General features: G+C 40.8%; 1 protein-coding gene across 1 annotated transcript; it reads right to left on the bottom strand.

The window, feature by feature from the left end:
- Window positions 1-113: 113 nt before the first annotated feature.
- On the bottom strand, window positions 114-7960 carry ctr9 (CTR9 homolog, Paf1/RNA polymerase II complex component). The gene is made up of 23 exons (XM_026319821.1): window positions 7819-7960; window positions 6467-6565; window positions 6061-6300; window positions 5854-5971; window positions 5683-5772; window positions 5074-5330; window positions 4865-4972; window positions 4535-4771; window positions 4172-4390; window positions 3788-3971; window positions 3603-3691; window positions 3320-3505; window positions 3113-3200; window positions 2870-3018; window positions 2608-2724; window positions 2383-2528; window positions 2212-2283; window positions 1756-1891; window positions 1500-1652; window positions 1266-1408; window positions 1093-1189; window positions 902-1014; window positions 114-818 (listed from the first exon to the last, which is right to left on the bottom strand). The coding sequence occupies exons 1-23, from the start codon at window positions 7861-7863 to the stop codon at window positions 431-433; spliced, it is 3474 nt and encodes a 1157-aa protein (XP_026175606.1). The 5' UTR covers window positions 7864-7960; the 3' UTR covers window positions 114-430.
- Between the last annotated feature and the right edge of the window lie 5493 nt (window positions 7961-13453).

Genomic DNA, 13453 nt, shown 5'->3' with positions numbered 1-13453 from the left:
TTGCCACAGTACAACTAAATTGCAACAATTTCCAGTTGGTTTTAGACTGAAATCAATGTTAGATCGGGGTCTGAGCCATTGGCTCAGTATTGATATGGCTCAAGACAACGCAATTTTTAGCCATTCTTTGTTCTCTTTATTTGCCATTTTATTGAAGTATCTTCCCATTTTTAGGTCAGTGTCTCTTCAGGCTATCTGCAATAGAAAATAGATCTTTACACCTTTTACTTGACTTCAACAACCTACCAAAGCACAGCATCTGAAGACATTTCCAGTAAGAACACACTAATGCTGTGCAAAAAGAAAAGGTTATATTTCTAGGTTACTAAGGTTTACAAACAAAAATCCCTGCTTTTTATAGAAATAAAAAAAACTGCCATCTCAGCATTACATGGGACAAGTCTGTGAGGATATTCATCTGTGAGAATATTTAATCGCTATCATCATTGTTTGAGCCTTCTGGTTCAGAGCCATTGTCGGAGCGACGGGGCGATCCCTCATTGTCTGATCCCACCTCGGATCCCCTGTCAGATCCTCGGTCCGATGCTGCAACGGGCGAACCGGGCCGGGATTCTTCTGAACCCGATCGACTTCTCTTGCTTTCATTGTCAGATTGCTCTGAGTCAGACTGCTGCACCCGCCTCCTCTTCACTGGGCGGTCACTTCCAGAGTCGTCATCCTCAGAGCCTGCTGAGCGCCGGGGGCTGGCCACTTCGCTGCCGGAGTGGTTCCTGCCTCCATCTGACTCACTGTCAGACACGATGCGCTTCCTGTGGCCGCCCTCATTATCAGATCCTGATCGACTGTCTCTTTCTTGTCTGTATGGGATCAAGTGCACTGATCAATGCTCTGTTGATTTACCAGTTTCCAACACTTGAGTTAAATGTGACTATGCTTTTACCTGTCTTCAGCTATTTTCAGCCCATCCTCATCTGAAGAAGATTCAGAAGAGGAGATGATAGCCTTAGACTTGATCTTTCCTTTGAGAGAAGGTGGCAAACGCTCAGGATGGGCCTAAAAATACAAAATGTGTTAGAACTCAAGAAAGTAGACATGAAAGCATATTTCAAAAGGAGTCAGGAGTAGAACAACCTTTTCAATCCTCTTGCGTTCTTTGGGTTTACGGTGCATCTTGGATCGTGATGCTCCCTCTTCTTCATCACTGTCCTCATTTCCCCCTTTGGCAGACCTGAAACACAAAGTTTTCTCTTAGGCTCAACATTTTCATCTGCCATAGAACTAAAATCTCACTGCAGCACACTCACCTCTTCCTCCTCTTCTTCTTCTCTCCTTCCTCCTCCTCCTGATCACTACTGTTCCCACCCTTTCTTTTCTTCTTTTTCTTCACTGGCAGGTCCTCGTCAGAGTCATCGTTGACAAACTCATCCATGTCACCTCCTTTCTTACGCTTACGAGATAAAAAAAAAAGTAGTTTGTTAGCCCTGCTGCATCTGGTGCAATTCAGACTCTGCTGATTCGCTAACAGTGCTAATACTCACACGTCCACTGCCGCTGCTTCCCTTCTTTTTCTCCTTGGGTATTTCCTTCGGTCCATCCGCAAAGGTGAGCAGGTTCTTGGTCTTCTCCACATACAAAGCTCTCTGCTCCAGGAGCTTCTTTTGTTCCTCTGCCTCTCTGCTCCGCTTCTCCTCCTAACAAGGTTTGACAGCCAATCCATTAATCAAAGCCTTTTACTGCAGCTCAGAACTGATTCAAAATGAAAAAGCAATTCCCGAATGGCAGCACTAGAAGTACCTGTTCTTTTAACAACTGTTGGCGCAGCAGGTCCCTCTCCTGTTCTTGTTTGGCTCGAAGCTCCTTCTCCTCCTCGTCCTGTTTTCTGGCTCTTGCCACGTGGTATTGAGCCTGACTGAGCAGGTCAGAGCACTGCCTGTGATCCCAAAACACAGCCACACCTCCCCCCAGTTATATTGCAGCTCACACTGAATGAACACAGGTCCAGTTGGCATGTTATCAGTATCCGCCTATATACGCTTAAATGCAACTATTTGAGGGGTAATGCTAATGGTAGAATGATAAGGACCTCAAAATATGTGACAAAAAATAAACACCCCTAGAGCAAATATGAGTAGGATAATTGGTATCAGCTTCAATAGGAAAACCAAACTGTAATTACAGTTATCATAATCTCTCTTAACACTTCCTTTCAGAGAGCTACAGCAAGTAATATGGAGATAAATTCACACCGACCTGGCCTCGGAAGCAGCAAGAGCGAGGTCAAACCTCATCTTGTCTCCGGCCTTGCTCAGGTAGCTGAAAGACCTGTGTGAGGAGGAGGAGGAGGTGGGAGGTGAGAGGGAATGAAATTGAAAGAGGACCAGACCTGGGGGAGGAAGAATAAATCAAGTCTAATGCCAGTACCTGTGAGCCAGTTCAAGCTCTTTGACAGCACTGAGCACAGCCTTCAGGTTGCTCTTCTCATCTTTCAGCACAAGAGTGGCCAGTCTCTGAAGCACCAGGGCCACGTTGAACATCAGCACTGTGTCGCTGGGCGCCACGTGGCGGGCCTTGTCAGAAACACATCAAAGACAGTTATTCTCCCATCATATTTCAGAAGAAAATACAAGCTTTCATTCCTTTCATTACCTTCAGCAGCATCTGCTTGCACTCTTGGAGTTTCCCACATTTGAAGAGCGCCCTTGCGAGGTACAGCAGCACCTCGGTGTTCTGATATTTATAAAATTTCTTCAGGCAGTTCTCATACTGTGGAGCAGATCAAAATGTTCAACCGCACAGACCAAAACACAACCAAAGACAAAACCTTCCAACTCTTTATCACAAGTTTTTCTTTCCAAAGAAAAAAAACCAAACAAAAAAAAACAACTTTCCAAAGCTTTACCACCCTTACCATCTGCACAGCACTGATGTATTGCTTCTGTTCGACATAGATGTGAGCCAGATTCAGCCAGACATCACTGATGTCTGCTGTGGCCTCCCTCACCTGCGCAAACACATCGCGAGCCTCTCTGAAGTAGCCCTTATGAGCGAGGACGGCACCTGCACAAAGTATTTTTACGTTTTAATACAAACTACCACAATACAGTAGAAGAAACTAAAAGAACTGTGAAAATCAGAATAAAGCTCAACGGACCGATGCCATTGGCAGCATATAGGTTCTTGGCATCATTTCGCAGGACTTGCTTGTAAATCGCTAGGGCTCGATCCTGGTGCCTCTTTTCCTGTCAGGACAAAAAAAAAAACCACTTAGTTTTACCTGGGGCAGGTAAATAGTGTCTACATACTGAACTGTCCTGTCAATTCCCTCATTTGGTTTATAAAAATAAACAGCTGTTTGCACCTTTTCCCTGTCTCTGGTGGGCTGGTGGAGAGTCTGCAGCCACACGTTACCCAGAGCCAGCATGGAGTAGGTGTCATTCTGTGTGGACGGCTGCTTCAGGATACGTTCAAACTTCTTTTGGCCTGGTCCCCATTCCTGTTTGGCCAAGTGAAGATTTCCTATCAGGGACCAGGCATCTGGGTGATCCTGTACCAAACAGAACAAACATTAGGCAATGCTCAAGAGAGTTTACATCAGAAACAGATCTATCAGTGTGACAGTCAATCAGTGGGTGACAATGTACCTGATTAATCTGCAGGGCTTCTTTGAACCAATCAGAGGCTTCGTAGAAGTTTCCTTTGTCACGAGCCATCGCCCCAAGACGCAAATAGCCTATAGGTCCAAAAATATGCAAATCATTTCTCAAATCAAGTGCAATCATCCATCTTTTTGGTCTCACACTCTATAATGAGCATGCTGAATGCTTACAGTCTACATAGTTAGGATGCTCCCTGAGGATGTTTTTGTAGAGTTTATCGGCTTCATGGAATTCACACATAGCCTCGTACAGACGGGCCAGATTGTAGGAGGTGGTGACCGAAATGGCATTGTAGTAATGCTCGTCATGCTCTCCTTCAGCTTTGGCTCGGTCCAGAGATGCTAGAAAATATTTCTGAGGAAGAGAGAACATGAGAAGAATATGCTGAATATGCAGCATTGTGCACACCTCACAGTACTTAAATATAACAGTGAAGAAAACATAACATAATTGTGCTGTCTGCCCAATTATCATTACACATGCTCAGTTTGAAATTAGTCCATGATTTCACAAGTAGATGTACTTATGTTAGGACCTTAAGCTACAGCAGCTACCTTCGCCTCTCCTAGGTTGCCCAGTCTGAAGTGAAGAGCCCCCAGGTTGTTGAGGATCTCAGGGGGAACGTCAGCTTGCACCTTCTCCTGCAGGATGCGGGTGGCTGTACCGTAAGCGGACAGTGCTCCTTGGATGTCAGTCTGCTCTAGGATCTGAGCCAGCTCAATCCACGCCTCCACATCATCTGGATACTGCTCAGTTACCTTCTTCAAATGACCCTATGAAACAAAAACAGTGGCATATGCAAATGTCAAATATCCCTAAAATGTCTATTTAGCGTATTCCTTGATATATTGCTCAGTATAGGTCTGATACAGGTTTCTTTGATAGGTGAGATGAGGATGCACGCAAAGGAAACATACTTTGGCGATGTCTCTCTTTTCCTGATCATCAGATGTTGCATAAAGAGACCCCAAGATTTTCATAGTTTCATAGTTGTTGGGATAGGCCTTTAAAACCTTTTCAAAGCACTGTGCTGCATTCTCCTTGTCTCTTCGATACACATACATCTGTCCCAGCCCAAAGAAGGGCAACACAAAGGTGGAAGAGGCAAACTGAGTGGCCTGGTAGTAATACTGAAATGCTTGGTCATAATCCTCCTGAAGACAACAAAAAGAACAGAGATTTCACATACATAAAAACATAAGCCTAACAGTGAGTAAAAGCTACGATAGGCCTGGTTTGGAGCTTACCTGCACGTGAAATGAGCGAGCTAGCTGGTAACAGCTCTCAGCCTGCATAGCCTCGACTTCTGTGTTATGGAAAGCATGGAGGGCCAAATGCTGCACTTTACTGTAATCCTGAGAAGAAACAGACACAAGCACATGAATGAGGGTTAAATGGCACTCAGGCTCAGCCCCGTGTCGCTATTTCAAAGGACAGCACATCAGTGAGTGATTACCTTTTTGAAGAAGAAGTGGTTGGCAAGGTGGTTGAGCACCATGGGGTTGCTGGGGTCGATGGTGTAGGCCCGCGACAGCAGCTGCACTCCGTTCTTGATGGAGTCGGCCTCCTTGTTGTTGAGCTCTAAAACTGCCAAACCAACAAGTGCTCCGACACACTTTGAATTAAGCTCCAGGGCTCGACTGAAAGCCAAGCGGGCCTTTTCCAGTTTGTTGAGCTTGACAAAACAGTGGCCCATCCCCAGCCTTACCTCAGCTGCTCAAACACAGCAGAACAAAAATCAAGAACAGATGAAGACACATCTCTTTGTAGCAGAAATGCAATATTAACTGTGGCTATAAACAGAGCGTAGCCACTATGTCAGCAAATATTTACTTATTGATATTTAGGTGTCAGCACCGATGTTGGCTGACATACAAGAAAATAGTCATGTTACGTGTATGTGTTTTAGTTACAGTAATTATAATTACCAGTAACTTGCAACCTGACTGCTCCTAAATTTTTAACTTTTAGCGCACATTATTGTTTAAGAGGAAAACTATCATGTCTCCGCACATACAGATCTTTACCACAGTTCTTTTCAAGATAACACATGTGACTAGTTTACCTGGACAGCCAGGGTTTGTACGTAGTGCCTTCTTGTAGTATGCCAGTGCTCCTCTGTAATCCTTTTTATTGAAGGAGATGCAAGCCTTACCTGTTTAACAACAAAGTGTGAGTAGGTAAAATCAATCCCAGCAGTCAAGATCAATCTTAGTTTCTTCTATATCCAACTTGCCAAGTAGAGCAGGGATGTTATTGGTGGACTGATTGAGAACAAAATGGAACTGAGCATCGGCCTGGTCCATCTTGTCTCCTTCCAGCAGGCAGAAACAGGCTCTTCCCAACAAATGGTTCTGATTGATGGAAACGCATGTTATTTTTATTTAACATGCAAAATGACTGTAGCCATGTCTTATTATAACCTGACCGACATTTTTCTTACCTGATCATACATGATGATCTTGTCTGCCATGGTATAGAGCAGCGTGGCCTGTGTGATAAGCTCCTTCTTGGCATCTTTGTTTTTCTCTTTACGTGCTTGTTGGACATAGTAAGCTGCCAGTGTATCCAGGCAGGTCATCTGGTCCTTCTCATGGTCTCTGTAGTCAAGGTTTCCATCAATACGAGCCGCCTCCAAAAGCTTAACAAAATCCTCTGTCTTTCCCTGCTTGTAGTACTCCAGCTGAAAAGATTGTGGAAACCATTACAACAGTGCAAACTGGCAACATTTAACACTGACTTACAGTATTTTAGTTTGATATTTGGACTGTGTTCAACTTCTCATCATGCTAGTATTGTAAATTAAAATAACAAACGCAACAACAATCAGTGGGAACACCACGACTCACCGCCAAAGCGATCCATATGTGCAGCTGTGTGTGTTCCTGCTTTAGGATACTGATGACCTCGTCTCCTTCTGGCAGCTGGTCAAAGTCAAGCTCAATAACCTGCAATTGATTGAATTCATTAAGTGCCTGACAAAACTCATACTCCATGTATCACATAAGAATGGTAAAATGAGGGCAAGGACGAACAACTACGCAATATCGACTGTCATAGTTATTACAATACCATTTACACTGCGAGGGCATTGTGGGTGACAGCAAATCAATGTGCATGACTGTTTTATTTAGAGCCCAACTGATATATCGTTTTGCTGATTTTATCAGCCGATATGAGCCTATCACAGATCTATCGGTATCGACGAATATGCCACAGATATTAAAATAATTATTTTAATGTGCGTTTAAAATGTGTTTATGTAAATATATTCTGTTCATGTATACTGCATACAGTAGTATACAGGTTACCTTGATATAGTTTGGACACACAAAGTGAAATGCCATTGCTTGTGTAAGTGTATCCAAACTTTTGACTGATACTGTACTATAATATACACATAAATAATATCGGCCGATATATCGATATCAGGTTTTTTTTTTACTTCATAATATTAGTATTGGCATGGGCCTAAAAAAAAAACCCATATTGGTCGGGCTCTAGTTTGATTACACTTTTACACAATAAAGCGCCTTCTTTTGTAGGCTCTTACTTTGCTGAATGAGCCAAAACTGACATTCCTATCTGTGCTTCTCCACAAATACATAACATCAAAATATCATCATATTCCCTGTGATGCCGATACAACCTACATTACCTGCCAAGTACCTGAGGTGTACTGAGGCAAACTGATGAAGTTTCAAAGGTGAAAGGTGGCAATTGCACACACTGGTGTGATTCAGACTAGACACTATTATTACTGAAAGCACCTTCACAGTTCAAACTGCTATTGTTAATAAATAAACTGCTAAACTCAAAAACAAACCTGTATCTATGCGGCAGAACTAGAAGACTAAAAGATATAAGTATAAATATATAACAGCATCTTACTGTGATAATATTGCTACATTATTACATTTAAAAATGACGTCTGTCGATTGCACCGCTTTATTCCCAGCGATAACATCACAAAGCTAACCTGCTAACTTGCATCTACACGTTTTCTTCGTTAACATGACTGCAGCTGCTGTCCCAAGCTTTATCGGCCTATAAGTTAACTAGAAATATCTTCCAAGACATCACAGGACATTAGCTAATGCTAGCCCGAGTTAGCATACACGGCTAACTACTAGGACCGCGAGGTTCAGGTAACAATAACATCTACAAAAAACAGGAAGTTTACATATTAGACGAGTTTTACCTCATCTGTGTCCCGTAAAGGGATCTCGATAGAGCCCCGAGACATCGTGACTGATGACAAATCCACTTGCAGTTGATATAAAAAGATACAAAATTACGAGCCCCTATTCTGTTGGCAACTACTTCATGCTTCCGATAGGAAACAAACATACAGACGGTGCAACGGAAATTGTGTCCGGCCAGACTATTGAACAGGTTACGCCTGGGTTCCTCTCATTCAAGCAAATGCACAGTACTAATACCACAGTGTAAATATACTCCATTACAAGTACAACTCCCGCTGAAGTAACGTAAAGTAAATTGCGTAGAAAAAGACCTGAAAAAGATTAAACTAATTAATATATCTGCTCCTGGGCACCGCAGCACTGGCTTCCCATTGCTCCGAGTGTATGTTCACGGTGTGTGTGTGTTCACTGTTGTGTGTGTGCACTTTGGGTGGTAATGGAATTTCCCCATTTGTGAGACTAATAAGGGTAACTTAATCTTAATATCAGGACCATGTTGGTTTACATTGGTTTACAACAAAGCATTATGTTTGGTAAGCACTTAATGTTTTTGTCTTCAGAAATCTCTTATAGCTCAAAGTAGAACACTCACGTAAACATAGTTAGGCCTTCGCCATGAGGACACAGTAACAACAGTAAGACCAAAACATTTCAATCTACAAAAATGTTTTTAGTGGGTTTTGAGTAAGTCTGTTGGGATTGTGTATCGGTTCCTTACAAACAAAGATAAAAACACATCCAATTTAGACACTATTAAAACATACAGGTTTCAATAGCACAAGGAATATTTGGAATAATTTTCATTGCCACACACTGACTGTTAAGGGATATGCACTCCCTACATTTGCAAAGAAATGCTTGAGAGACTGCATTTGATATGTTAAATCAGTGAATTTAAATTGAAATCCATTCACTGCTTCATTGTCACAGACCTCTGCAGGGCAGCATTTTGGCAGCAGTGAGATGAGGTGAGGGAAGATGTGGGAGCACGGATGGAAGAGGGGGCTGGGGGGATGTCAGCTGGTTTTGATGTGAAGCAGTGAAAACAAGCACAAGGGGATAGTGAAGATTTGCTTTGCAAACGTCACAGTAAATCTAAGGAGGACAAGAAAAATAATTATGAGAATGAAGATCCTTATTTAAAGCTTAACAACATTGTTTTTCTTTTCAGATGACCTGTACGGGATTAAGAAGTAAGACTTTATTTTGATGACTTTTTTCCCTTTTAAATATGCTGACTATGTAACTGTAAGGCAAAAAAATAAGAACCTCCTAATCTCATTGTATACAGTAAGTAATATAACATTGTCATTCCTGTATGTTTAACACACTGACTTTGTTGGTGAGGAGATTTGGTATCACAGATATTTAATGTCACTATTTTGTGCGCTTAGTTGAAAGAAATTTACACTGCTGCTATGATTACTTATGAGAGCCAATTTACATTACTTTTGTGCCTCACTGCAGGACAACAATAAGAAAATATGTATCTAAGATGCAGTCTCTGCATTAAAAGCTATCAGATCTGGAACGCTTTGCACTTGTACATCTTATTTATTTATTCATTTTATTTTTCATAAGTTTTTCTACTGTGACCTTTGGCCTCCAGGTATTATAAATGGAAGTCAAGACTAATTTTATTTTATTAAAATATCAGGTCATGTAATTCTTGTGGAGCAAGCACCATGTCTGACAAAAATGACGGTAAGAGTTGTAGTTTGTACTTTTTTATCAAAGCATCAAACGAATATTACTAGACTTTACATGTATATTACTGTGTGAATGTATAGCACTTGTAACTGTCCATCTCTACATGTGAAGTCTGGGAATCTCCAGGCTGTGGGAAGATGGACATTCCTGAGGACAATAAAGACTCAAGTGGATTTTCTGAACATGAACTCCTCGATATCATGTATAATGCATGTCATGCCTCCAATTCAGGTAATTGACCGCATGTTGTTTTCAACAAAACAAGTCCAAATAATCATATGACATCATTTGTTCCTGCTTTTCTCTTGTCTTCAGGAGTGGTCCTGGCTTCCACTATTGTGGAGTACCTGCAGAGCATGACAGCTCAGAATGCAGAGCAGGACCAACTCACCGCCTTGCGGCAGTTGTTCGACCCTGATTGTCAGGACCCACAAGTGAGCAGAGATGCTTTTCATACCACTATGAAAGAATGGATCTCCCAGTGCAGCCAGGACAGGTGAGAATCAAGTGTATCAGATAAATCTTTTTAGCATCATTCTATTAAGCATCGATTTCAGGACTGTTAACTTTTATTTAGTGATCACAATTAAATCATGTCCTGCAAATTCAGATGACTACAAAGAATTTTCTGTCACATTTCTAACTAAATCTATTAAATTACACCATGTTCTGAAATTCAGTCAACAAATTCCTCACTAAAAGACTGAGGAAAATGACATCTAGAAATTAAAATCTTTACAAATGATCTTTTGTAAAGATGCTTTTCCAAGATGCTTTTGTATTTTTTTCCAGCTGAATTTCAATTTCAGTTAATTCATTAATCTACCCTTCTACTGGGGTAATTTATAACACAGCCAGGGGTAAGTTGTAACAATAACAGGGAAGAATTAATAATTGAGACTATACCACAAATTATGTATAAATAATAAAGGAATAAAATAAATAAATGTATTTAGTTGTCATTCCAGGGTTGGTTGTAACACTTTTAAAAATTGTGTGTCATTCCCACCACTTGTCAGCCAGTAGTAGCTCCATGATGGTTTGAAATAAACAGAGATGAAATCGCTCAACATTTACCTTAGAGATTACTCTCTAATATAATGTAAGTTGATGCATCTTCATGTTTCTCCATTAAATAAATTCTAGTCTTGCTCAAAAAAAAAACAACTTTCTCACCTGTAAAATCTGTTTTTGGTTATAAAATCTCTGTACCTATTTACACAGCCCTCAAATTCCAAATACAAGATCAGGAAGGAAATGGTCGTAGGTCAAATCAATCACATGATTCTTGAGGCTTTCCTTTTCAGGTGAAACTGTTGTTATTATAATTATCCCTTTGTTGCAAACAACTCGGGCACCCCTATATTTGTTTTGTCATGTATAATATTAGTGACTTATGTCTCTATTAGTCAAAATAGTGTCATTCAGGCAGGTTTATGATGTGTGTTAAAGCCATGTGCTGAGCAGACTTATATATTACAATAGACACATTGCATGACTGTATGTGTTTGCAACTTCATTTCAACGCTGCTGATTGCTTTGCTTTGCTCCTGGGCATGGACCAATGTCTGCAATACAAAATATTCAAAACAGTTTCATGACACTAGCAGGGATATGGTTTGTGTATATGAAAAATAATTCATAGGCTTTATTCCATGTCAGCAGTCAATCATCTAAATCTTCCTCTTGATGTACACCAAAGAACTGCATCTGCACCCGCTCTGTAGGTGTCTGTAAACATGGTAACCTTACACAACAAAGATGGTGAGAGCTGTAGCTTTAAATCTCACTCAGGTACAACATTAGCACTCAGGTGCAACATTAGCAGTGCTGTGACATTATAATGGGTAGCCTTGAGGTAGTTAAGTTAAATGAAATGGAATATACTATTCATAAATTTGTCATCATTGGTGTGTAATCACTGGAAAATACCATCTGTTGCATTTTCTTAACCTCAGAATGAGCCATTTACATCTACATAGGGAACAGGTCTCCTTTCATGGAGGCAGCCATGTTGCACCACCATGTTTCTACATTAGCCCAGAATGGACAAACCAAACTCTGGCTTTAGAAAGGGAATCATGTTTTGTCTTAAAGGTGATAGCTACCCTAACATCCCTTGTGCCTGAAATGGGGGAGAAGGGTGCTGAGAAGGGCTCATTCTGCAATCTCACCACTAGATGGTACTATATTGTTCATATTTTATGCATTGCAACTTTGAGTCAAAGATCTCAGTTCCTCTTCCAACACTGCTTTGCAGAAAGCAGTAAAAGTGTCACTGTTTCTGTTTCCCTAGAATGGGGAAGATGCTTTGCCAGTAACTCACTCATTTTATTAATACACCGTTTTGATAAACTTCTGTAACTCACTGACTCTTCCTGTTTTTCAGCACTGATATGGACAGCTGTCATATATCATGGCCAGACTCTTCTAAAGGGCCTGTAAATGGTAGGATGTCACTGTTCTGTACAATCCCCCCGAGAAACATTACAATTACATATAAAGCAATTCACTAAACCAGATTTCCTTTCAGGGCCAGATCGCTTATGTTCTCAAAGCAAAGCAGCTTCCTCAGAACGCCACCAGTGCTCCTGGTTGGTGATTTCATTCCCTTAACCACTGCTTGTGTTTAACTTTTATAATCAATTAATTCCCATGCTTCATCACTAACTGTTTGTTTGGATTCAGTGATGGAAAAGACCTACTAGGCACAGTGGCTGAACTGAAGCATGCTCACCGCACGCTGAGCGAGCAGAACAGCAGCCTGCTCAGGACAGTGGCTCAGTGCGAAGATGTAAACCTGCAGCTCACTTTTGAGATCACTGAGCTGCAAGCACAGCTGGCCAGGTGAAGCAATAATGTCTTTATCTGTTTTAAAACTCTTTGTAGGAGTTTTGTATCTTCATTGGTAACATTAATTTATAGCTTCAATTAATATCTGGTAAAGAGTCTGACCAAAGGAAATGCAGCTTTACCATCTTCTTACTCTTTTTGTCATGCTGTATATAAGTAAATGTGGACCCTGTGGAATATATATGTTGTAATATATATATATTTTTATGCTTGTAGTGCTCAGCAGTCTGCGAAGAGAGCCAGATCTCTTACAGAAGAACTAGAGGAGAGCCGTCGGGCATTTAAAGAGGCCCAGGAGAGAGCCACTCGCTCCCAGACCAGCTGCACCAAACTGGTACTTCACACACTGAAATGAAGCAATGCCTTCTTTTTTTTTTTTTTTTTTTTTTTATGGCAACCTATTATATGTAAATCTCATTCTGTTTTCAGAGTAATGAGGTGGAATGCCTGAAGGCTCATGTTAGGAGGCTTGAAGACAAGGTAATGTGAATTTTAATGTAAGTCTAAATGTGTGCACTTTTCTTCAGAAAATATAAATTGATGTTGTTTTTGTGGGAAAAAAGTTTCTTGTGTCTACACAGAATGAAAAACTCATCTTTGAAAGGACGTATTCTGAAGACAGCATCAACAAACTCAGGAAGGTTAACACTGAGTTGAGGGTAGGAACAGATCATCAAAACATGTTTGCATTTGTCTCTATGTTGTGAGTTTGTATTGAGAATTAAACATCTAAATGGTCACAGGCTGAACTTGAGGAAACCCTGGTTATGTTGACGCTGAGAGACAGAGAAATCACAAAGGTTGGTCCAGTTGATCATGAGGAAAATGATCAGTTCGCATTTTTATTATGTATTTAAACCAAATGTTCCTGTGTAGAAAGACATCCTTATGGACAAGATGAAAAACTCTCATGTGGAAAACCACAACATGATTGAGGTATGTTTGACACTTGTTTAGATGGTATTACATCCTGTTCAATGTTTTGTAATGCAAAAGCAAGGAGGGCCAGAAAATTGACACTTTGTATTACTTTAAATCTTTTATCATATTTTAATAATGATTTTGAAT

The sequence above is a fragment of the Mastacembelus armatus genome, chromosome 3, assembly GCF_900324485.2.
Source record: "Mastacembelus armatus chromosome 3, fMasArm1.2, whole genome shotgun sequence".
NCBI lineage: Eukaryota > Metazoa > Chordata > Actinopteri > Synbranchiformes > Mastacembelidae > Mastacembelus > Mastacembelus armatus.
This window is presented reverse-complemented; position numbering and strand designations above follow the sequence as displayed.

Bases quoted from the DNA above. Each gene is read 5' to 3' on its own strand.
- ctr9 (XM_026319821.1), bottom strand. From the start codon at position 7,863: ATGTCTCGGGGCTCTATCGAGATCCCTTTACGGGACACAGATGAG. The intron at 5,773-5,853 runs GCAAGTTGGATA...GTTGTTAAACAG, and splicing joins TAACATCCCTGCTCTACTTG to GTAAGGCTTGCATCTCCTTC. The intron at 1,653-1,755 runs GTACTTCTAGTG...AAACCTTGTTAG, and splicing joins AACAGTTGTTAAAAGAACAG to GAGGAGAAGCGGAGCAGAGA.